This window comes from Schistocerca gregaria, chromosome X, assembly GCF_023897955.1.
Source record: "Schistocerca gregaria isolate iqSchGreg1 chromosome X, iqSchGreg1.2, whole genome shotgun sequence".
Lineage (NCBI taxonomy): Eukaryota > Metazoa > Arthropoda > Insecta > Orthoptera > Acrididae > Schistocerca > Schistocerca gregaria.
In genome coordinates this window covers 223,603,029-223,627,240 of record NC_064931.1, presented here as the reverse complement: position 1 = coordinate 223,627,240, position 24,212 = coordinate 223,603,029, and the positions used below count along the sequence as shown (strand labels likewise).

General features: G+C 43.5%; 1 protein-coding gene across 1 annotated transcript in view; it reads left to right on the top strand.

Annotated features, from left to right (window-relative positions):
* LOC126297987 (agrin-like) overlaps positions 1–22,575 on the top strand; it is a 187,733-nt gene extending 165,158 nt beyond the window's left edge. Inside the window, exons 7-8 of the mRNA XM_049989300.1 lie at positions 14,694–14,882; positions 22,454–22,575. Coding sequence (XP_049845257.1) covers positions 14,694–14,882; positions 22,454–22,575 — 311 coding nt within the window. The remainder of the gene's footprint in view (positions 1–14,693; positions 14,883–22,453) is intronic.
* The last annotated feature ends 1,637 nt before the right edge of the window (positions 22,576–24,212 follow it).

Here is a 24,212-nt window from a genome sequence, read left to right as displayed (position 1 = left end):
GAATATTGACCTTGGACCTAAGTACACAAGCCAGCGTACCTCGGGTCGTGCTACTTCCAACTGTAAATATATGACTTTCTGTGCCATTTCCCAGTAGTCAGTATCGGCGCTTCTGTCGTGGACTATTCAAACGGCTCTTATGGTAACTCGTTGTTTACGGTCACACTGCGCTAAATTACGACCTGTGTGTCAGCTGTACTGCATCAAACGAACGGCTAACCATGAATTATCCCAGCAAACGGCCAAAGCTAATGAGGATCACACACATCTGTCACTCTCCAGCATACCAGACAGTCCAGTGACTAACATGTTCTGTGCTATCGTCTTTAAAAAGCTCATAAAATGTTCATAGACATTTTAAACTACTGGTAAAATAATGTATCCGTAAAAACTTAATCTGGTTAATTCCGAAAATATTTCATTGTCTGACTACCACCACATTTGTAAACAGCCGTGAAAATAATTTTTTGTACAATTTTATGTTCCAGAGTAATATGCCGTACTCTCGGGTGTATTTATATTGCCATTACAAATTTCTCACACTTTTAAAGAGCGCTGGGTAGACAACGGCTGGAATAAGAAGACTTGTTCGAAATTGCACCGTTCCATAGATGAAGTAAACACGTCAATACGTACGTCCATAGCTACGCTTCACAAGTCACATTACAAAGGGAGATGGTGAATACTTTGGGTAGCGTTATCGTTTCCACCTTTCGTGTTTTTTTGCGAGTGGTGTGACTTTTCAGGATTCCCACTTGCCGTCAGTTTCGACAAATATGTAGTAACACATAATATGTTACCAGAGTTTCCTTGGAAGTTACTCCAACTGAAATGTAACAGTAAACCTCTCATTCAGTCCTAACATCTTACTTGTAGGGTCTGTTACTAGATTTTTATGAGTATCCACCTAAAGATAAGGGTTTACTGACACAAGTGCACTGCTTTTATTTGAAACTTGTGTCCTCCTATATCAGTCTTACTTCGTATGAGTCTCAGAGCAAAGACCAATACTCAGTATTAGATAAACGAGAATTCTTTGAACACACAACTTTGTGAATGAATTAAATTTGCTTCCGATTGCTCCAGTGACACTCAATCTAGATTCTGCTTGGTTCTTGAAACAAATTTTATGTGACCGCTCTACTTAAAGTCTCTTGGGACTTATACTCTTGACTCTTATCATGGTTACTGTCTCCAGTGTTTACACTCTAATTATGTAACTGAAAAATATTGTTCTTTTACAATTCTTTATGCGCAGTACGATAAAATTGTGTGTGCTCAAATTCAAATACATGTCCCGCCTGGCCGATTCGATCCAGGATTGGAGAACTTGCCAGTGCCGGAAGGTGGCGCTTTAACATGCACATTGGGTTATACGACAGTAGCATGTGAACCACGCAATCACCTAAAAGAGTAACCTCCGCTTTTCTATATCTGTTGGGCAAAATAGGAATTGTAATTCGGTGTGAATTTGCTGAATATCATAATTGTAACCTACTAAATAATGTTTTAATACTGTGATACGTTATCTGCTATTCTAATACTGGAACTAGAAACGAAACTTCGGCGGAAAGAGAAAGAGACCTAGAACGTAATCTGACATTTGTTTACTTTAAAAATCTTATTTACGTAAGCATTGGCTGTTGTCACAATCAGGAGCTGGGTACATGTGTCAGAATTAACTGAGTCACAGTAAATTAACGATTGCATTTTTCCGCAGCAGCGCTTTTTATACGTCCCAGTTGTTTTAATCAGATATTACAAACAGCTTACATTTAAAAGACTTACGAAATATCTTTGTCATCATTCTGATAAATGCCACTATTTGTCATTAAATTTAATAACAACGTCTCACTGCACTATCGTTGCTTCTTCTCTTTTCTACTCAATCGATAGCTTTACATATGTTCTGTTTATTTGACTATGAATAGGTCAGCACATAGAAGCAAGTTTATACTAGAAGTATCCTTGCATTTCTTGTATATACAGGCTGTTACTGCAATCTAGAAATGAAGAGCGGTTTATTGCAGATCTTGTTTGATATTACCAATGTTCTTTTCGTTATTTACCTACATGCAACGATAAATTTTTGCCGTAAAACCCGATATTTCCATCCTTCTCTGTAAATATACGTTACCATTATGATTCGGCGGCACATACAACCCTTATAAAATTCAATTTGCACTAGCACTCGCTCTAAGTGCGTCAAGAACATATCGCTCATGTTTATCCAATAATTCGTTGCTAATACGCGCTTAGTGGTGCAACATCGGTGAGCTTTACGACCCTCTGTCATTAACCAAATACTTAGTGCAAATGTCTGAATACATTTGGCGCATCAGCGACAGCTAGTTAAACAGTTTATTCTTCGGAACGCTGACACCACAGATATTTTATAAATGGTTCGAGGTATTGAAACAATATTTTCTTAAAGAGGTCCTACCGAAATCGAACAATATTAGAAAATACTGTTAATAATTATAATGTATCAATCTATCTAACAATTAAAGGAACTATGGTTTCTCTAAGTTAAACGCTGTACGTTTTTATCGAGATGTGATATATCTTTACGAAAAAAGTCTTAATTAATGTCGTTGGCAAAACATTTTGTAAATTTTGATCGTAAGTATGCTAAGTTTGAGGACTCTTTTTACAATGAGATCGAAGCTTCAGGTATTATCGATTAGATATCTCATCCTAAATTATCTCGTCGCTGATGGGACGTTAAAGTACGATATTATTTTGTTTCGATGTATTATGCCATTTTATAAACTTCTGTGGTCTCCAAGTAGGACACAAAGGGCACACCATTTTACTTTCTTTGATGTAGTCCTGATTTACATTTCGTGCACTCCCACTCATAAATTATGTATTCCAGATCATACATTTTATTGGGGCGTTTTTAATTACACTTTTAGAAAAAATTCTTTAATCCAAAAATAAAAACTATGTTGGTCAATATGCTCTCTCTGAAACAGATATATTTGGTCCCACATTCTTCCTATGTTTTCGTTGTCTGTGTAATGAAATGTCCTTTTCTTTATTTCGGGGCATATTTCGTTTACCAGTCCACTGCGTTAACTACTGTTTTGGTTCCAGATTGTCACTATGTTGTATGTTTCACTTACAGCTTGACATAATGCAAGTTAGCCTTCGGGTTGTGCTTCAGCTTCTCCAAATACTTATGTCTAAGTCCTAATCCTTCCCTGCATACTCTGTCAGTGCGAATGAAATCGGTAAGAGGAAGTTTGTAGGTTCCCCTTGTCAGTAAACCGCGATGTCGAAGCGAAGGGAAGTCCTGTTTACGTGAGCCGCAGAGACAGATGCCTCGACCGCGCAGAAATGGCCGATCGCCATCCAGTGGAGTTTACTCCATCGCTTTCTCCATGGATGAAGACACAGCATACCGTACCGAAGTGCGAGAGGTTATCTGATAGGGACTCGGCCATCGAAGGGAACAGTGACGGGGAGCAACTTAACTGCGGCTCCATGAGGAAACATTCCAAAGTAGCCGCCAGGACTAACGAACATCTAGCATCAGGCGCTAGTAAGGAAGGTTACTTAAAGTCACCTGTAAATAGGAAGAAGCAAACAAGACTGACAAAAGCGAGGGCAGCTCCTGCGACATTAGCTCTAGAAATAACTAATTCTTCCATCGCTCGACGAGATGAAGAATCAGCTAAAAGCTGATGATAAAAAAGTACACCAGCACCAGCAACAGCAGCAACACTAGCGACAAACGTATGGTGCTGCAGAACCATAACAACTAAAAGAGGCAGACTACCTTACTAGAGAAAAACTGCACCGGAGATGTCTTAGAGAATCATGGTAGTGTTCATAAACTGAAGTTTAAGCGTGCTAACACTGCAGATTACACTAAAGTAATGAATATGGTCGGGGTCGAAGCGATTTCGTGTTAGACGATCACAACAGTCAAGCGAACATGGATCAGAGGCATCCCCTCCTCTACGCTGCACGACGATAGAAAATCAGAACTGGTAGAAGAGGGATACGCCACCACAGTCGTCGGTTGGCTCAGAATTGCAGACTCAAAGAAATATGTCGCCCAAGAGGGACGTTATCCACCCAGGTACAGATGGAGTGATTTTGAAACCTAGTAGTCACTTTTGGGTAACTGCATTCTATCTGAGCCCAAAGCTACAGGTAAAAGAACTTTTCCATCTGACACATTATTGTACAACATCACAACGTCATTATGATGTGTGAAATTTCGCCAAGGACACGACAGAGGAAAATGTGCACTAAACTGAGAATCTTTAGCGGTCTCCTGCCATGGTAATGACAACCACCCTGCCAGTTACAGACACTGCATCAAGTATAAAAATAACAGATGACGACAAGCGGGTCTTCCAGCACTTAAGCCCAAGGACTTCGCCCTGAAGAGAACATCCAAGAGACAACCAACAGACAATAAACATCATCGCACCATCACTACGGTAAAGTGTCAAACAGCCGCCGCAGCCCCCACTTCTACATCTACATCTACATCTACAGCCATACTCCGCAAGCCACCCGTTGGTGTGTGGCAGAGGGCACCCTGAGTACCTCTATCGGTTCTCCTTTCTATTCCAGTCTCGTATTGTACGTGGAAAGATGGATTGTCGGTATGCTTCTGTGTGGGCTCTAATCTCTCTGATTTTATCCTCATGGTCTCTTCGCGAGATATACTTAGGAGGGAGCAATATACTGCTTGACTCTTCGGTGAAGGTATGTTCTCGAAACTTTAACAAAAGCCCGTACCGAGCTACTGAGCGTCTCTCCTGCAGAGTCTTCCACTGGATTTTATCTATCATCTCCGTAACGCTTTCGCGATTACTAAATGATCCTGTAACGAAGCGCGCTGCTCTCCGTTGGATCTTCTCTCTCTCTTCTATCAACCCTATCTGGTGCGGATCCCACACTGCTGAGCAGTATTCAAGCAGTGGGCGAACAAGCGTATTGTAACCTACTTCCTTTGTTGTCGGATTGCATTTCCTTAGAATTCTTCCAATGAATCTCAGTCTGGTATCTGCTTTACCGACGATCAACTTTATATGATCATTCCATTTTAAATCACTCCCAGATAATGTATCGAATTAACTGCTTCCAGTTGCTGACCTGCTATTTTGTAGCTAAATGATAAGGGATCTATCTTTCTATATATTCGCATTACATTACACTTGTCTACATTGAGATTCAAAATGGTTCAAATGGCTCTGAGCACTATGGGACTCAACTGCTGTGGTCATCAGTCCCCTAGAACTTAGAACTACTTAAACCTAACTAACCTAAGGACATCACACACATCCATGCCCGAGGCACGATTCGAACCTGCGACCGTAGCAGTCGCACGGTTCCGGACTGCGCTCCTAGAACCGCGAGACAACCGCGGCCGGCCATTGAGATTCAATTGCCATTCCGTGCACCATGCGTCAATTCGCTGCAGATCTTCCTGCATTTCAGTACAATTTTCCATTGTTGCAACCTCTCGATACACCGCAGCATCATCTGCAAGAAGCCTCAGTGAACGTCCGATGGGCAGTGGAAAGTTGTACAAGTCACACCAATACCCACGAAAGTAAATAGGAGTAATTCGCTGAATTACAAAGATCACTATCATCGATGTGCAGTGGAATTTCGGAACACATACTGTGCTCAATAATTATGAATTACTTCCAAGAGAACAATTTACTGACAAACAGCCAACACGAATTCGGTCTTGTGAAACACAATTACGACTGTATTCTCAAGAAGTACACAGTGCTATCGAAAAGGGATCTCAAACCAATTGCTTATTTTTATATTTCCAGAAGGCTTTTGTCACTGTTCCTCACAGGCGACCTGTAATCCAGTTCTGTGTCTATGGAATATCGTCTACCTTGTGCTACTTGGTCCGTGGTTTATGTCAGAAAGGTTGCAGTTCTTAATAATTCACGGAAAGTCATCGAGTCAAACAGAATTAATATCTGGTGTTCTCCAAGAAGGTGTTATATTCCGTCCGCTGCTCCTGATCTACATAAACGATTTGGGAGCCAATTTGAGTAGCCCTCCTGCCTCTTGGATTGTTTGCAGAAGATGCTGTCAATTATTATCTTATAAAGTCATCATATGATCAAAAGCAATTGTAAAGTGATATATACGAGATATCTGTATGGTATGGAAAGTGGCAGTTTACTCTAAATAATGAAAAGTTTGACGTCATCTGCATGAGTACTAAAAGGAATCAGGTAAATATCGCTTACACAAAATCCATAAAAGTCCAAAGCTGAAATTTCATCTAAATACTAATAAATTAAAATTATGAATAACATAAGTTTGAACGATCACGTAGATAATGTTGCGGGGAAAGCTAACGAAAGACTGTGATTTGTCGCCAAAACACTTAAAAATTACAACAGGTCTACCGAAGAGATTGCTTCCACTTCGTTTCTCAGCCATCTCCCGGAGTACTGTGCGGGGTGAGATCCTAGTCAGATAAGGCTGACGAAAGACGTTGAAAATGTTCAAAGAAGGGGAGCTCGTCTTGTATTACCGCGAAGCAGGGGAGAGAGTGCCACGGATATGATACACGAGTAGCGTTGGCAAGTATTAAAACGAACGCGTATTCGTTGCGCCACTATCTTCTAATGAAATTTCTATCACCAACTTCCTCATCAGAGTGTGAAAATATTTTGTTGACGGCCATCTACACAGAGAGAAATTATCATCGTAATAAAATGAAAGAAATCAGAGTTGGCACGGAAATATTTAAGAGCTCACTTTTCCCGTGCGGTGTTCGAAATTTGATAGGAAGAGAAACAATTTGAAGAAAATTGAATGAACTCTCTGCTAGGCACTTAATTGTGAGTTGCAGGTTAGTCGTGTAGGTGTACAGGGCGACGCTGCATCACGAATCAGGTTGAATCCGCTAGCGTCTCATGTTGTCAGATGCCACTGATATAGAACTGAGATTCTACCAATAGCAACCGTCAAGACAATAACTCCCGTCGTGCCACGGATCGTGACAGTGCATTCAGAAGTTAATGAACGAGTACATGCACGTTATCAAATCCCTACTGAAAGTAATGAAGCCCTTACCTCTCTGTAAGTAATCATCACCTCTGCCATTTAAGAAGTATTCAACGGCACGTTGATGGTCACTGCTGGAACCTAGATGATCAGGCATGCCCATAAATAGAGAAATTGGAAGCATCACTATGGTGACTAGCAGTGCCAACGCCATGTACCACCACCTGCGGGAATTCACGCAATTCCTACCGGACAAGAACGCACACACATGTCTAGTGTCCAAGACTCACTTAAAACCGGCACTAGGAGATACGTTGTGAATTATGTGTGCCGTCGCACCGACCGCCCTGCAGCTAATGTTGGTATTAATGCTTACGTCAGCAACTCGCTCCGCCACTACGACACAATGAAGACAACGGTACACGACATACAAGTCACTTCAGTCGCAGTAGAGACCAGAGAAGATATCGTGAACTTCATTGCCGTCTTGAGGCCCCTTAAGAATTACCTGACAGACGGGGATGCAACCAACATCCTCCAAAGTAGAGGGAAGTGCATTATCCACGTGACCTTAATACTAGACACACGGTGTAGCATTGAAAAACGATCACTCGCATCGCTGTTCCTTACAAAGAGGAGAAGAACGCTTTCAGGCGTAATTAGATGGATCTGAAGGACTCATCCGCCATCCAGCCAATGGAAAACTGCCGGATGTAGTAGATGTCTGTATCATAAATAGAATATCAGGATTTATTACCTCTAGATGATATACGTGCTTTCATCTAATTGCTTCCCCTTGATATTTTCTGCAGAGGAACAATTTACTCCCACCAACAGCCGTCATAGCACCGCCGACACATGCGATGCAAAATCGATGACAATTTACTTCAATCTGATGACAGTGTAGACGATGCTGTTACATTATTACGGCCGTTACGGAAGCAGTTATCTCCTCCACTCCACGACCATGCAAACCACGTACAGGTTGCAGCTATCCCACAGGACGTTCTCCGACATATCTGGGATAAGAACAGGCTTCACAAGGAGTGGCGCCTTACAAGACAGTGTGCAGTTAAGGAAAGAGTGAATTTACATCAACGACAAATCAAGGTAGCTTTAATTGAGCACCAAAATAGGAGGTGGTTAGAAAAGACGTCCTCGGTTCGGCCTGACGCTGCTGCACTGATCTTGTCGGCTCCTTTACAAAGAGACGGAACAAGACGCCTCCATTAACAACTACTCCTTGTCAGACCTACACCCCGGTGGACGAGGCCAACTCTATAGCTGATATATTTGAAAACAGCTTTAAAATCATAACAAAGTTCATCAAAGGCACCCTTCTTCATCTGGTACAGGAATCCCTCCAATGAACGCGATGAAAGCGATTTGGAAATAGAAGCCATCACTGAGGCGAAAGTCAGGAAAACTTTCAAACCACTGTTAAATTGGAAAACCTATGGGTATGGTCGAATCAATGCGCATATGACCAAGGAAATGCCTCCTGCCGCCTTTAGATACATAACCCGTACGTTTAACAGCATCCTGACTCAAAAGTTGCACCCCTCACCTTGGAAGAAAGTCAACGTTACAGCAATCCAAAAAATGGGGAAAAACTGAACAGATCCTAACAGCTAAAAGCCTGTCAGCCTCCTCTCCGTACTGGGCATGGTCTTCTAGAGGATATTGCTGCCACACCTCAACCTACAACTGCGCAGTGAAGCACAGCTTCCCGAGTAGTTCGGACTGCGACCAGGACACTCAAGGACGTTACAGCTCCTTCGAGTGGTAGACGAAGCAACCCTGGCAATTACTTACATCGAAAACTTTGGTATGACCCTCCTGGACGTCTCCTGTGCCTTTAACAACGTCCGTAACAAGGGTCTGATTTACAAAATATTTACTTAGGAGCTGCCGAACACCCTGGTATTACTCCTAGCCAGCTATATAGAATTCTGCTCCTTAGTCGTTAGCGTCTGAGACGCCATTTCAACGTGCAGAACTGTACTTGCTGTAGCGCCTCAAGGCTCGATGTTGCGACCTGTCTTGTACTGTGCCTATTCAGCAGACCTCCGATCGTCGCTATTCGGTAGGAAATATATCTACACTGACGATACTGCTTTCATGTACAGGCGCATCTGATACAATGCTAACCGCAGGACAGCTGCAGAGGGATCAGAGGGATCGAATTCCTGGCGTCAAAGTGGTACATCAAGTTTGACGCTTCCGAAGCATGGCCATTCTACTCAGAAAACGGCGGCCCAGACCTGTACTCTCTGTGACATCCCCGTACCATGGACATCGAGAGCATAATACGTTGAGGTTACATTTGATCGCTGTCTCACATGGAAAGAACACGCAGACGATACTTGGAAGGAAACTTCTGCCATGCCGGGAGCCCTTCATCTTTTGTATAACGAGGGATCTGCCCTCTCTGAAGACTGTGGACTGAGGATCTTCTGAGCGACGATACGACAAATCTTAGACCACTCTTGTACTGTCTGGGAAACTGCAGCTAAAACTCACGTTTGCAAAGTCCAACGCATCCAGAGTAAAGCACTCTGGTTTATGCATCACGTCCCCAGTAATTTCCTGCTTTGCCATCTTCACGAAGCTGCAGGAGAGAAAACAAGTGATTCAGAGATTCAAGGACGACCCAGAAGTTTTGTATAGTAATTCGAGACACTCATCAAATGTTTTCATGCTGCGCTTAGGTCAGGGCAGTAAAGGCTCCAAGCGGCCTGTGGCTCTCTTGGGCAAGCAGTAGGCCCTAATTGTATTAGATATTAACAAAAAAGGTGGGGCGCAAGTGGGGCGCAAGTTGTGCCACAAACTTCTCTTCTCCCCAATCCTATTCAATACCTCCTCATAAGTTACGTGATCTATCCACCTTACCTTCAGTATTCTTCTATAGCACCACATTTCGAAAGCTTCTATTCTCTTCTTGTCCAAACTAGTTATCGTCCATGTTTCACTTCCATACATGGCTACACTCCAAACAAATACTTTCAGAAACGACTTCCTGATACATAAATCTATATTCGATGTTAACAAATTTCTCTTCTTCAGAAACGCTTTCCTTGCCATTGCCAGTCTACATTTTATATCCTCTCTACTTCGACCATCATCAGTTATTTTACTCCCTAAATAGCAAAACTCCTTTACTACTTTCAGTGTCTCATTTCCTAATCTAATTCCCTCACCATCACCCGATTTAATTTGACTACATTCCATTATCCTCGTTTTGCTTTTGTTGATGTTCATCTTATATCCTCCTTTCAAGACACTGTCCATTCCGTTCAACTGCTCTTCCAAGTCCTTTGCCGTCTCTGACAGAATTACAATGTCACCGGCGAACCTCAAAGTTTTTACTTCGTCTCCATGAATTTTAATACCTACTCCAAATTTTTCTTTTGTTTCCTTTACTGCTTGCTCAATATACAGATTGAATAACATCGGGGAGAGGCTACAACCCTGTCTCACTCCTTTCCCAACCACTGCTTCCCTTTCATGCCCCTCGACTTTTATGACGGCCATCTGGTTTCTGTACAAATTGTAAATAGCCTTTCGCTCCCTGTATTTTACTCCTGCCACCTTTAGAATTTGAAAAAGAGTATTCCATTCAACATTGTCAAAAGCTTTCTCCAAGTCTACATTTGCTAGAAACGTAGGTTTGCCTTTTCTTAATCTTTCTTCTAAGATAAGTCGTAAGGTTAGTATTGCCTCACGTGTTCCAACATTTCGACGGAATCCAAACTGATCCTCCCCGAGGTCCGCATCTACCAGTTTTTCATTCGTCTGTAAAGAATTCGCGTTAGTATTTTGCAGCTGTGACTTATTAAACTGATAGTTCGGTAATTTTCACATCTGTCAGCACCTGCTTTCTTTGGGATTGGAATTATTATATTCTTCTTGAAGTCTGAGGGTATTTCGCCTGTCTCATACATCTTGCTCACCAGCTGGTAGAGTTTTGTCATGACTGGCTCTCCCAAGGCCGTCAGTAGTTCTAATGGAATGTTGTCTACTCCGGGGGCCTTGTTTCGACTCAGGTCTTTCAGTGCTCTGTCAAACTCTTCACGCAGTATCGTATCTCCCATTTCGTCTTCATGTACATCCTCTTCCATTTCCATAATATTGTCCTCAAGTACATCACCCTTGTATAAACCTTCTATATACTCCTTCCACCTTTCTGCCTTCCCTTCTTTGCTTAGAACTGGGTTGCCATCTGAGCTCTTGATATTCATACACGTGGTTCTCTTCTCTCCAAAGGTCTCTTTCATTTTCCTGTAGGCAGTATCTATCTTACCCCTAGTGAGATAATCTTCTACATCCTTACATTTGTCCTCTAGCCATCCCTGTTTAGCAATTTTGCACTTCCTGTCGATCTCATTTTTGAGACGTCTGTATTCCTTTTTGCCTGCTTCATTTACTGCATTTTTATATTTTCTCCTTTCATCAATTAAATTCAATATTTCTTCTGTTACCCAAGGATTTCTAGGAGCCCTCGTCTTTTTACCTACTTTATCCTCTGCTGCCTTCACTACTTCATCCCTCAGAGCTACCCATTCTTCTTCTACTGTATTTCTTTCCCCTATTCCTGTCAATTGTCCCCTTATGCTTTCCCTGAAACTCTGTACAACCTCTGGTTCTTTCAGTTTATCCAGGTCCCATCTCCTTAATTTCCCACATTTTTGCAGTTTCTTCAGCTTTAATCTACAGGTCATAACCAATAGATTGTGGTCCGAGTCCACATCTGCCCCTGGAAATGTCTTACAACTTAAAACCTGGTTCCTAAATCTCTGTCTTACCATTATATAATCTATTTGATACCTTTTAGTATCTCCAGGGTTCTTCCACGTATACAACCTTCTTCCACGATTCTTAAACCAAGTGTTAGCTATGATTAAGTTGTGCTCTGTGCAAAATTCTACTAGGCGGCTTCCTCTTTCATTTCTCAGCCCCAATCCATATTCACCTACTATGTTTCCTTCTCTCCCTTTTCCTACACTCGAATTCCAATCACCCATTACTATAAAATTTTCGTATCCCTTCACTATCTGAACAATTTCTTGTATTTCATCGTACATTTCTTCAATTTCTTCATCATCTGCAGAGCTAGTTGGCATATAAACTTGTACGACTGTAGTAGGTGTGGGCTTCGTATCTATCTTGACCACAATAATGCGTTCACTATGCTGTTTGTAGTAGCTTACCCGCATTCCTATTTTCCTATTCATTATTAAACCTACTCCTGCAATACCCCTATTTGATTTTGTGTTTATAACCCTGTAGTCACCTGACCAGAAGTCTTGTTACTCCTGCCACCGAACTTCACTAATCCCCACTATATCTAACTTTAACCTATCCATTTCCCTTTTTAAATTTTCTAACCTACCTGCCCGATTAAGGGATCTGACATTCCACGCTCCGATCCGTAGAACGCCAGTTTTCTTCCTCCTGATAACGACATCCTCCTGAGTAGTCCCCGCCCGGAGATCCGAATGGGAGACTAAAGCAGCTGAAATACAGCATCCACCACCAGACCAACAGATGATGGACAGAATTATGCAGTCACCTTGAACACAACACATTACAATATCTAATAAGGTGTAGTTGGTATTCAGAATAGTTTCCAGTAACCTCTGGCTGGACAAATACAAGTCCTGTACAGTTTTCAAGGAAATGTTATACCATTATTCCTGTAAATTAGTGGATAGAGATGGATAGCAATCACACACCATTCTATCCACACTAGACCACGACGGCTAATTAATGTTGAGGTCTGGTGACTGTAGTGGCCAGCAGAGAGGCGACATTTCACTATCACGCTCAGAAACTCAGCCTATGACCATACGAGCAGTGTGAATGGGGACCCTGTTTCTTGGGAGACAGCATCACCATTGGACAACAAACGTTGTACCATGGGATGTAACTGATCAGCCAAAATAGTCACATAATCCATGTTAGCTATGCCACATTCCAGAGTAATCATTGGACCCATGGAACATGACGATACAACAGCCCAAACCATCACCGAACCCGAGCCATATTTGACTCCTGGGACATAAACGTGGCCAGAAGTTGGAAACACTGTAAAACAAGACTGATGCGACCAAACATGTATCCATTGCTGTATGGTCCAGTTTTTACGGCTTCCACGCATGTTTTTATGCTACAGGCATTTTCATCACTGATGATTGGTTTAGGAATACCAGCTAGCCCTGAGATTTCCAGGTTATGGAGCTCCCTTCGTGTTGATTTGGTGCCGACGAGGTTGGCGAGTGTGACGAGCAATTCTGCAGTAACTTTTGAAGCTGCCTTCCTCTCATTTTGCGTTACTGTCCTTTTCAATGACAGTCCGCCACAGTCACTCACTCTTCATACACTTTCATCCGCGGATTATGTGTATCACTTTTCCCTGTATACAGTATAAATATTCAATACGGTACCTCTTGCAATACCAAACACTTTGGGTGACTTGTTGACGGAAGCACACACGATATGGGCACTAACAGTTTGTCCACGTTCTGATACACATAGTTCCGACATTATTGCCTCAAAAATACACAGAACACTGTGCTGACTACGACCGACACCTCCTAGGTATTGAGGACATTGTACAGATGCCGTTCGTGGTCAAATTCCACAGCGCAACTTTCAGGTTTGGCTAGAATCTGCATTTCTGTTTGAGCATACACTTCTCGCGTTCTTTCCATATCTTTGTCCAAAGCGTGTAGCAGACCGTATCTTCGGGTAAGACACTGCAACAAACAGCACAATATATGGAACCTGTTCCGAAGAATTCAAGAGGCGCTGAGAAATTATAGCGATTATACGGTTCGTTGATAGGGAAATTCACTGACACAAGCGACTTTAACAAAGGAGAGATGGTTAAGTTGCTGCCCCTGGGAAAGAACATGTCGCAGCCAGTGAAGTTGGTCCACTATTCGTGGGCACCTATGTACAGTAGTTGAAGGACCGTGAAACCGCGGGTAGGCGAAAAGCCGGTGTCCGTCCACGCCTCATCTCAGAATGGGGAGGTCAAAGGTTTGTCTGCTATGTAAAACAGGATACGCAGCTATGTGACGACAGAGTAAAATGCAGGTGCGGCACGTGTGCTTCGGAGCACATCGTCGAACACACATTTTAGAACATGGGACTCCGCAGTAGACAGTCCCTACGTCATGGTGTGCTAACCAACGGCAGCTTCAGTTACGGTTGGACGGGACGCGGGATCATCGAGACGGGATCGTGAAGCAATGTTGTTTCGTTGGCAGAATCACGTTTCATGTTTCACTGGGTCAACAATCATGTCTGGCTACGCTATCATCCAGGCGAACTACTGTGTGTACTCGTAAAATGCTGTGCGGGACATTGATCCAAGCTTCCATGATACGTGTGGTAGTAGCCGAAAGTACCAAAACAGCTGTTGACATGAGGGCCATGACAGCGGACTATGATGGCAACTTTCTGTAGCATAACTGTCCTTTTCTCGGGCCTAGAATCGTGATACAATCATTTGACACAACTAGCAACGACTTTTCGAATCCAAGCCACGTACAATCGCTGCTTTATCGCGTTCTAAAGGTGGGCCAACACGCTTCTAAGCAGTTGGTCATACTGTCTTGGAAGATTAGTCAGCTTTCATGAAAATGGCTCATCAAGTAACATGAGACTACAAATTTCAGAGGCAGAAGTGGCTGTAACTTCAAGGCCGACAGAATCAGTTTCGACGACGCAGTCAGTTGCACCCCTGCGGCAGCTGGCCAAGACAACGCAACAGCTGGTGATTCCGGTCAGCCAACACCAGCTGCCCCGCCCAGAAGCTGAAAACAGGATTACGTCGGCTTCGCTACAGCACGATCTCTCAGGAGACGGTACGTACCCTCACCATAATACATGTCTCCATTATCCTATGAATAAAGCACAGTGATCCCATTCATTGCTTCTAATACATCATTAGATATATATTATTCTTAAAGTAAGGTGAGAAAAGTACAATTTATTAGAGAAAAGACACAGGTAGATTAGGCACAGGAAAATCACAGGTTTAGAAAATTAGTCCAGTAGTGATTGTAGGTAGTAATCAGTTAATACTATAAGAGATAAAATTATGAATGAAGAAATTAGAGGAGAGATGCAAGTGACTCTGCCAACAACTGAGTGACTTAGTACTACACAACTCAAGTGATTTGGAGATGTGAAGATTATGAAAAATAAGCACCTGTCGTAACAATAGTTGGATAGAAATATACACGAGAGATGACCCATAGGACGACCCAAAAAAGGTGGATATATCAGATTAAGGAAAATCTCAAGACTAGAGCAGAAAAATGGGACATATTATCAGGACCAGAAGTACATCAAGAAAGAGAAAAAGGGAGGCGAACCGTTCATAAAGACTCTACGCAGCTCGCTGGAAGGATACGAAGATGATGGCGAGAGCCTGGACTGCTACACCACTGGCTTATTCGGTTATTTTGTTCACCTTAGCTTAAACCTTCCTATGAGGGAAACGAAATATAAAATGTCTTTCGTATACTTTATGGAGAAAATAATTACTTTTACAATTACATCCAAAATTACCCCTATAAACAAAGTAGTTTCTTAGTAAGGAGGCTAGAGAAAAAAAGATTTCATTGTTAACTTTATGCTCCTAAAATTCTCAAAACCATATGGTAAAGTTGACGAGAACATCAATTTTACAATCTGAAAGTGCATACCTAAACCATTTGTGTAACAGTCGAGTAAATGAAGACGAAAGAAGATCGAGTATGGGAACCAATTCGTGTAGTCACACATGTAAGACAATGGTGGGAAAGAGTGTCATGAACAACAAAACGGAAATCGTCAGTGGTGAAGGACGAGTGTGGAAATACGTCTGAAAGTCAGGTTTTGTGAAGTTTTCTCGAATAACTCCAAAAGCTCCAGAAAAAACGCATTCCGGTACGAAATGAAACCACACAAAATTTCCTGCCTGAAAGGTTCTATTCATTATTTATCTAGGGCTAATAGTTCGCACGATGATCGACAGAGGATATATGAGAATGCAGACTTTTATAATAGGGAATATTTCAAATTCTTCCACGAAGAGCATGTGCTGTAGCTTAGGTAGTTTTTATAGGCTTATTTGAGGTATTTTTCCGACTTGATAGATCACAAGTGCCACACAGTCATTCATCAGATCGTTTCTTCTCAACTTCCTCAATATACACGAGAGATGACCCATAGGACGACCCAAAAAAGGTGGATATATCAGATTAAGGAAAATCTCAAGACTAGAGCAGAAAAATGGGACATATGATCAGGACCAGAAGTACATCAAGAAAGATAAAAAGGGAGGCGAATTGTTCATAAAGACTCTACGCAGCTCGCTGGAAGGATACGAAGGTACGGTGTAAATAGTTGTCACTTATACTTAGTACAAGGCAGCAAAGTGTTTTCTGCGTTAATGCAGCGTTCTGAAGATCTCATCTTCTTACATTTTCTATTCTTTTCGCGGCTGACAAGAGCTGCACTCATAAAAACATTTCTTCAGCATGTAACGGAGTCGCCGTTTCAGCAGCCTGCCAAAGAATGTAATGTTTCTTCTGTAGCTAATGTCACCAGAGAGACATTTCAGATCATAGGACCTAAAACTTCTTTTTCATAGTCATCAATCACTCACTGCTTCGAAGGATCTCGCTCTTTCAAATAGTTTACGAGTGGATCGTCTATTACTAGGGTACTGACTTGCTGCCATTGTCACATGTGTCATATATTCCTCGTGTCACAACGCTGCACTGCATCCTGGATTTCGGTGGTTGTGGTGGTTCCCTACCGTCTGGCCATGCCAACATACGTATGCTTTTCGTGTATTCTAAATGCTGTGCCAGCGGCTTGCTGCTGCTTGCTGCGCCGTTACAACAGTGGTGGTTGCACTAGCCAACTCCGTTGCGTAAGTAAAGGCCAGTTTAAGCTCTACCGTGTAAATTGTCTGTTTTGTGTAAGAACTAATACAAGTTCATTAAAATTATATTGAAGGAGCTCTGATGGCCTGGATACAGATGCTTTTCTGTCCACTCCAGATATCAACACAAAATCCATAAAAAAGCCAAATTTGTCAGGGGCAGGACACTGAATGAAAGCCAATAACGAGAACAAGAACGTCCAGGCACGGCATAATTGACAGTACTTCACTCAACGGACTATACTAGACTCAGTCGATGATGTCTTCCAGCGTCACTGCCGTGAGCAGCTTGGCTGCTATTAATATCGGCTGTTGGTGGGGATATTGAATCCATTCCCGCTATATACCACAAGTAGGGCCGAATTAGTCGCGGTGTATGCTCGTGCCAGACTGGATGAGTTGGGTAGCAGAACATCCCACCAACAAATTTAGAACCATGAAAGCAGAGAATGCCAACTGAGGTTACCTACCCAAGGACTGTGGGAGCAGGACAGATGGCAGTGCACTGGTAGCAGAAAAATTGTGTCGTTGCTACAAGGGTGAGGGAAGGTTGGGATGAAGGAACCTGTTCCATGTCCAACGACTCTCACACCGAGATCCTCTCATCAAACCTCTCGCGAGCAGGAGCAGTGCTTTAGAGGATCTACAGCAATGCAGGAGATGTGGGGTGATGGCGATAAACATGGCTGTTGGTAACCATGGTGTTCATCCCGGGTCAGGGCCACTGATTGTAGCTTTTGGCGCATCCAGAGCTTGTTATGATGGTGGATGAGACCTGACACCCCCTGAAGCCACAGACGAATCTTCGGTTCCACGCCAATTGACAGAGTAAGGTGCATGATCAGATGGAGGTCCCCATGCATAGGTGGGTCGGTAAACAACTCGGTACGCTGCATGGGATGCTGGTGACCTAACAGCCTGCAATTCCAATGCAGGATTTCGGCTAGACTGACCCTTTGAAAGTGATAGAATGACACATTGCGATGATGCTGTGCAAGACTTACGCAGTTGACGACGTGTGGAAGGCCTTCCACATCCGTTGTTTGAACGTACAAACCATCAGATAAGTTCTGGATGGCGGGTGGAGCAAAAAGCAGGAAGGAGCTGGAGGGTGTGGGGCGGGAACAGGGACAGAATGACGATCAGGCGATCAGGATGCTCCGTGGCCATCATCAAGATGCCCTTTGTGGCGTGGAGCCACAAGTGGAAAGGGAAATAATTCCAAAAAGTGGTGTCATCCTGGCTGGAAACATATTCTAGTGATGACTGGGTCGCAGGTTGATGGCATGGCTACGTCACGGGCGGTCATCCAGTACTCGTCAAATATCGTTGTAGATGTTGGTCCAAGGCAGAACCAACTGTTTCTTGGTGATGGAATTTTGCGTTGCAGACGAGGGAAAGGTGGTACAGTGCATCTGTGTGAACGTGTTTGGTGGTGAGGCGAAAATAAATTTCATGGTGTAACCTGCCTGAAAACAACGCCTAGCGCCGCAGACGATGAGCCATGTTTTCTAGGGGCTTATAACGATCCACAAACAAAACAATTAAGCACTTGTGATCAGTAAACACGAATTTGCTGACATTAAAATCCAATTTCTTGACCCTGTAAAGATGAAATTATGTAATTAATTAACACGTGCAGAAGACCTGGAAGTAGTTGGTTTGTATGCTTTTAGAAATGACGGGTGCACTGGCAACTCCAAACAATATGTGTCTCTACCTGTATAAACCAGATGGAGTATTTAAGACTAGCAGCTGACATGATCCGCATCGACTGACACGGGAGGACGACGGTTAAAAGTCTTGCGCAGCCGTCCAGCTTTAGACTTCCGTGATTTCTTTAAATGACTCTAGGCAAATCACGGGATGGATCCTTTGAAAGGGGCATGGCCGATTTCCTTCCCCATTCCTTCGGAATCTTCTGCTCCGTCTCTAATGGCCGCACTATCGATGAGATGTTGAAATCCACACTCCCTTCTTTATTTTAGGAACGAAAGTTGTATATGGACGTCCTTTAGATCTATCTTTGAAAAATAGTGTACCCTAGACAGGTTGGTTAACAAATCCTCCATGTGATGGATAGGACAGAGTTCATTGTTGGAATGGACATTTATCGTGAACTTAAAACCGCAACAAATGTGTGAAACATTATTAGGTTTGTCAAGAACAACAACTGGTATCGCTCATTTAGTGGTTGAAACTGCGAAAACTACACCATTATCGTGAGGCCGTACGAAATCTGCTTCAACAACATCTACAGCCACAAATGCTAGCTGACTAGCGCTACAAAATGTTAGCACGATTAAAGGTTTCATGACTATATGCACATCCGAGCTTTGGTTCAAAAACTTTCTCGTACGAACTGAACAGGGTGTCAAGGTCAGGAAAACTCACGATTTCGGACACAATACTGCGCCGAAGAGGAAGGGTGTTTTTCACGTACCTGATTAACACAATAAAAAAGATCACAGGAAACTGAGGGGGTAGCAGAATGCTTGATGTACATACATTTCTCACGAGACATAGGCGAAATGGACGCCTGTGAAGTCGGATTGGACTTAGAGGCAGAAGAAGCAGACGATGAGTTGGATTCATTAGTTGGCTGTTGCTTGCAACGGTAGGGAACTACTTTTAAAACATGAACTTCATTTGTGAAAGCCTGCTGAGTTTCTGAAGCAACCTCGAACGATTTCGCTGTTTAAACTTTTCACTGCGACTAGGATTCATCATAGTCAAAATTTTTGCTGTGATGTCCTGTCAGGAGCAAGTCACATAATAACATCTGAATACATGATTCCACATACGATACTTTACAGTTTTGACTTGTGAAATTGCACTTATGTGCGAGTCCCTGCAAGCTGGCGATCCATGCTGCGTAAGGCTGTCCATGTTTTTTACGAAACTGATTAAACTGTAGTCTACTCCAGATACAAAAGAGCAATCTGCAAACAAAACCAAATTCCTCCTAAGTGGGCAATGACTGGAAGCCAATAAAAAGAAGAAGAAAGTCCACATGGTACATGTGTGTGCGAGTTGTGAATGTGTACGCAGGAATAACAGCAGTCAAATAGGAATTATAGCTTGCTTGTACTGAACAAAATTGCAAGTAAAGATTACACTACAGATTACGACACAGCTCTGATGTGAGTTACAGGAAGAGATAACCCTGTATAATAACTTGGAAATGAGCTCGATGAAAGCCTAGCGCAGTGAGAGGTAGCACGAAGCCTAATTTTGCTAGTCTGTGTCCGCCTGGATTTAAGTATGCGTCCAGGATTGATGGCGTTGATGCTGGTCGAGATCTGCCGGGAGATGATTGTTCGAAATCGCCGGAGGTCGATGCTGGTTGAGAGTAGGTGGCGTCAAATCGAAAGACTTGCACTAGGCGAACGGTCTCCCCGTCGGGAGGCCCTCGTCACACGACATATATAGCACCGACTGAGGGATCGCCCAGCAGTTGGCATAATGGCCCAGCCTGTACTCCCGACGCTCCTCAACTCCTGCTGAGAGGGAGAGCTTGTTGGAATACATTTGGCCAGAGTGTGACGGAGGCTAAACAGGTAGGTTGTTGATCCAGCCGTTGGGCGAAAGTGTAGCCTAATTACATGTGACTGTCTCTGCTGTTCTCTTCAATAAAGTCTTCAGGGCAGTGCTGACCTGTTATTACCGTGGACGTACAGCATGACTGGCTAGCAATAACTGGTTTGAATGTGCTCCTGGTGTCCAGCGCCTGAATGTGCCTACTGAGCGAAACTTCTGTCTCACTGAAGGAAGTTCGCAGTATATTTCGGAAGCATTCTCGAAGGTAGGGAATTCCTGGTAGTTGATGTACCAATTCCGCCAGAGAGACTACATTGAGGTGGAGAACCCACTTGAGAACTTGACTGCAGACACGATGAAAACCTCCTATATGTTGTTCTGCAGCACTTCCCCAGACGACCGCTGCTTACTCGAGGAATTGACGACTGGGTAAAGCTGGAAAGAAGCCGCTTGGCTCAGCAACAAACACCGTCAACGTGGAGGTGCCATACGAGTCGCGTGTCGAAAGTAATGCTCAAGTGCTTCAGGCTATTGTATCATAGGACTGGCGTTCCTTGGATCTCGAGGGGTGGAACAGCATTAGGCATGAGTCGCTGAGGGAGGATGGTGGCTTGCGTCACCTGTGGGTACCACGCAAAACGATTCGTGGTGTTCCAAGCCACAAGGTAGTCAAAGCAACATTGAAATTTCTGCTGCAGCGTATTTGGCTTCTGCTGGTGGTGAGGGATGTGGTGTCAACCGCAAACAAAGCCAGTTGAGTGTTCCGTATCTTTAGCATTCACTGGTGAAGAGGATCTACAACACAGGCTGCAGAACGGAACCTTATGGGACAATATTATTGACAAGGCAATGAGACGATTCACTGGAGTCGACGTAGACATGGATCATCCGATCTCGCTAGTAAGAGGGAAGAAGCTGAGACTCTTATTTGGGAACCCATAACAGCAACAACCTGAAGAGGAGGCCCTCGTAACACACAGAATCGAACATTCGGGAAATACCACGGAGGATCATCCTGAAGTATTCGCGTCGTTCCATACCTTCCATGTCATTCTCCATCAAGTGTAGGAGTTGGTGGGTTGTTAAATGGCTGGACCGGAATCCAGGAAGAAGTCTCTCTTAACAGATGTGGAACCTAACAGAGTTAAAGCAAAACACTAAATCTGTCATAACTAACAGGAGGTCTAGGAGCTTGTGATTAAATCCACTCCTGATGCATCCTTAACGTTGAGCCTCCTCAGATGGTCCTGAATATCATCCACCATTAAGGGTGCATTAGTAAGTATAGCAAAAGCTAGTCAGTAACTGTAGTGATGTGGGTGGGACCAACAGGGTGCTCCACCATCATAAAATTAGTAGCAAACGCTTCATCCAGAGCGTCGGTCTTTGCCAGTGGCTCACTGATGATGACTTAATCGACCTGCAGCTCTGGAATGTGATTTTTTTATTTTTTTGCAGAGAAATCACTGGGTCTCATTCAATGCAGATCGATCTTCGATTCAAAATATAGCAGTACAGTCTGTAGATGTTTGGTTCCAATGTGCCTCCACAGCAACCTTTATTTCACACCAGAGATGGCTTTGTAAACCTTTCATCTCAGGGTACCTCGTGCTCTGCCAGACAAGGAAGACAGAGTTCTTCTCGGCAGTAGCATGCAGAAGATATTGGAGCAGCGTCTATGATTTTTACCTTGGCTGATCTTCTCCTCCACCAAGTATAGAATTGGTGACAGCGTGAGGAATGTGATATGACAAAGTGCCTCATCCCAACCAAGGACTGCAGGATCCGGAGTCTGTTTCAGAGCACAATACAGGCAGGTGGATTATCATCCCAGTTAATGTTGCAGGTGCTGATACGTAATGGGAGACAGGAGTAGAGTTAGCGGTGATTTTGAAAATGATGGGAACGTGGACCGAAGACAACCTTCTGCTAGCAGAATCATTTACAATGTCCTTCCAGGATGGGGAAGTAGAGAATGTCTGGTTGCTGTCCTGAACCTCGAGGGAAAACAATTGTCAAATGCCACCCCAGACTGGTTGATTGATGCTGCTGAACACCACATAGCAGGCATCTGGCACTAGTATTCATGGTCCAAGAGTGCCATGCCATGTGCTGACAGGGAGAGAAAGGAGGGTGGTGAAATCATCTGGATCCTGAGTTCCATTCAGAGGCCAATATGCCGCAATAACCTCTATCTGACCATCATCTGTGTCGAAGTTGTCTCCATCCTGAAGGTGGGTTTGTGTTATCAATCCAGTATAGTTGGCATCTCCACAAATAAACTGTTGGAATTGAGCTTTTGTGCATGTGTCATTGGCTTTCCACAGACAGACAGTAGTCCCTCAGTAATTAATGCCTATGGGCAGGAGTCTGAATGACCTAGAGGTTCTAGGCGCTACAGTCTGGAACCGAGCGACCACTGCGGTCGCAGGTTCGAAGCCTGCCTCGGCATGAATGTGTGTGATGTCTGTAGATTAGTTAGGTTTAAGTAGTTCTAAGTTCTAGAGAACTGATGACCTCAGAAGTTAAGCCCCATGGTGCTCAGAGCCATTTGAACCATTTGAACTCTCATGGGCAGACTGTTGAGATTGTTGACTGAGGAGACGCCTGTGGCCACAAAAGGGTCGGTGAAGCTGGAACTGTAGCACAACTGCTGGCAGAGTGAAGAACAATTGTTTGTCTGCAGTTCCAAACATGTGTGAGCTATGAAAGACGGGGTCTTCGACAAGGACGAGGACGGTGGGCTGGAGGAGTTACTTGTTAACTACCCGATGCAGTCGGTAAGTCACCGATAAGTAAATCCTAATCCAAAACTCAAATGAGTCATCGCTGATCGTCTAACGTAAATGCGTAATTCATACACCATCATGACCAGTCTTTTGCCATCTTTCTTTTTCTCTCACCAGCAAAAAAGAATATAGACATATTATTCAATTTGCAAATGATATTAGCGACGATCTAGGTGCTGTGGACGATTCACGAGACGGCGACGGTGTGGCGGTCAGTAGAGTTGATGGAGCAGCGAGAGATGGACATGATGGCAGTGCATTGAATGCCTGACATGATGCAGCAGCTCATTATGGACGAGGAAGAGGATGCGCCAATGCGGTTCGCTCCCTGGCGAGGAAGTGAAGAGTTCCAATGGCACCAAGTGGACTCGGATTGAGCCAGGCAACACAGATGATAGGCGTAGCGGCCAGAATGTGTTGCCAGAGATAGCCAGGCCGACAGCACACGCCAATTGACATGTTGTAGAAGACTCGCGACTCTCTGTGTTGCAGTTGCATGTCAGCGACCCGATCCTGAAAGTGATAAAGGAAATACTCACAGCACATTGGGTAATAATGAGCGGTCCCTAAGAACTAGATGCTTTCATTGGATAACTCTAAGCTCGACACTGGGGTATGTCACACAAAGACTTTTTGAGCAATATGTGCGGACCTCCTTTCTTTCAAAGCACCATGTCAGGGGACAGATTTTCAGAAATATGCAAGAAGGTTTGATTCTATGTCATCAAGAAGACGACCAAAGGGAAGAAATAAATTTAGGCTTACTTCAGGAATATGGAATCTATTTACTGGCTACTGCATAGCGTGCTACATGAGAATATGACTGTTGACGAGCAAATGTATCCTTGCAAGAGCAGGTGCTCTTTCATACAGTACATGCCAAATAAAACTGGTAGGTATAGGGTAAAATACTGGCCTTCTGTGATGTT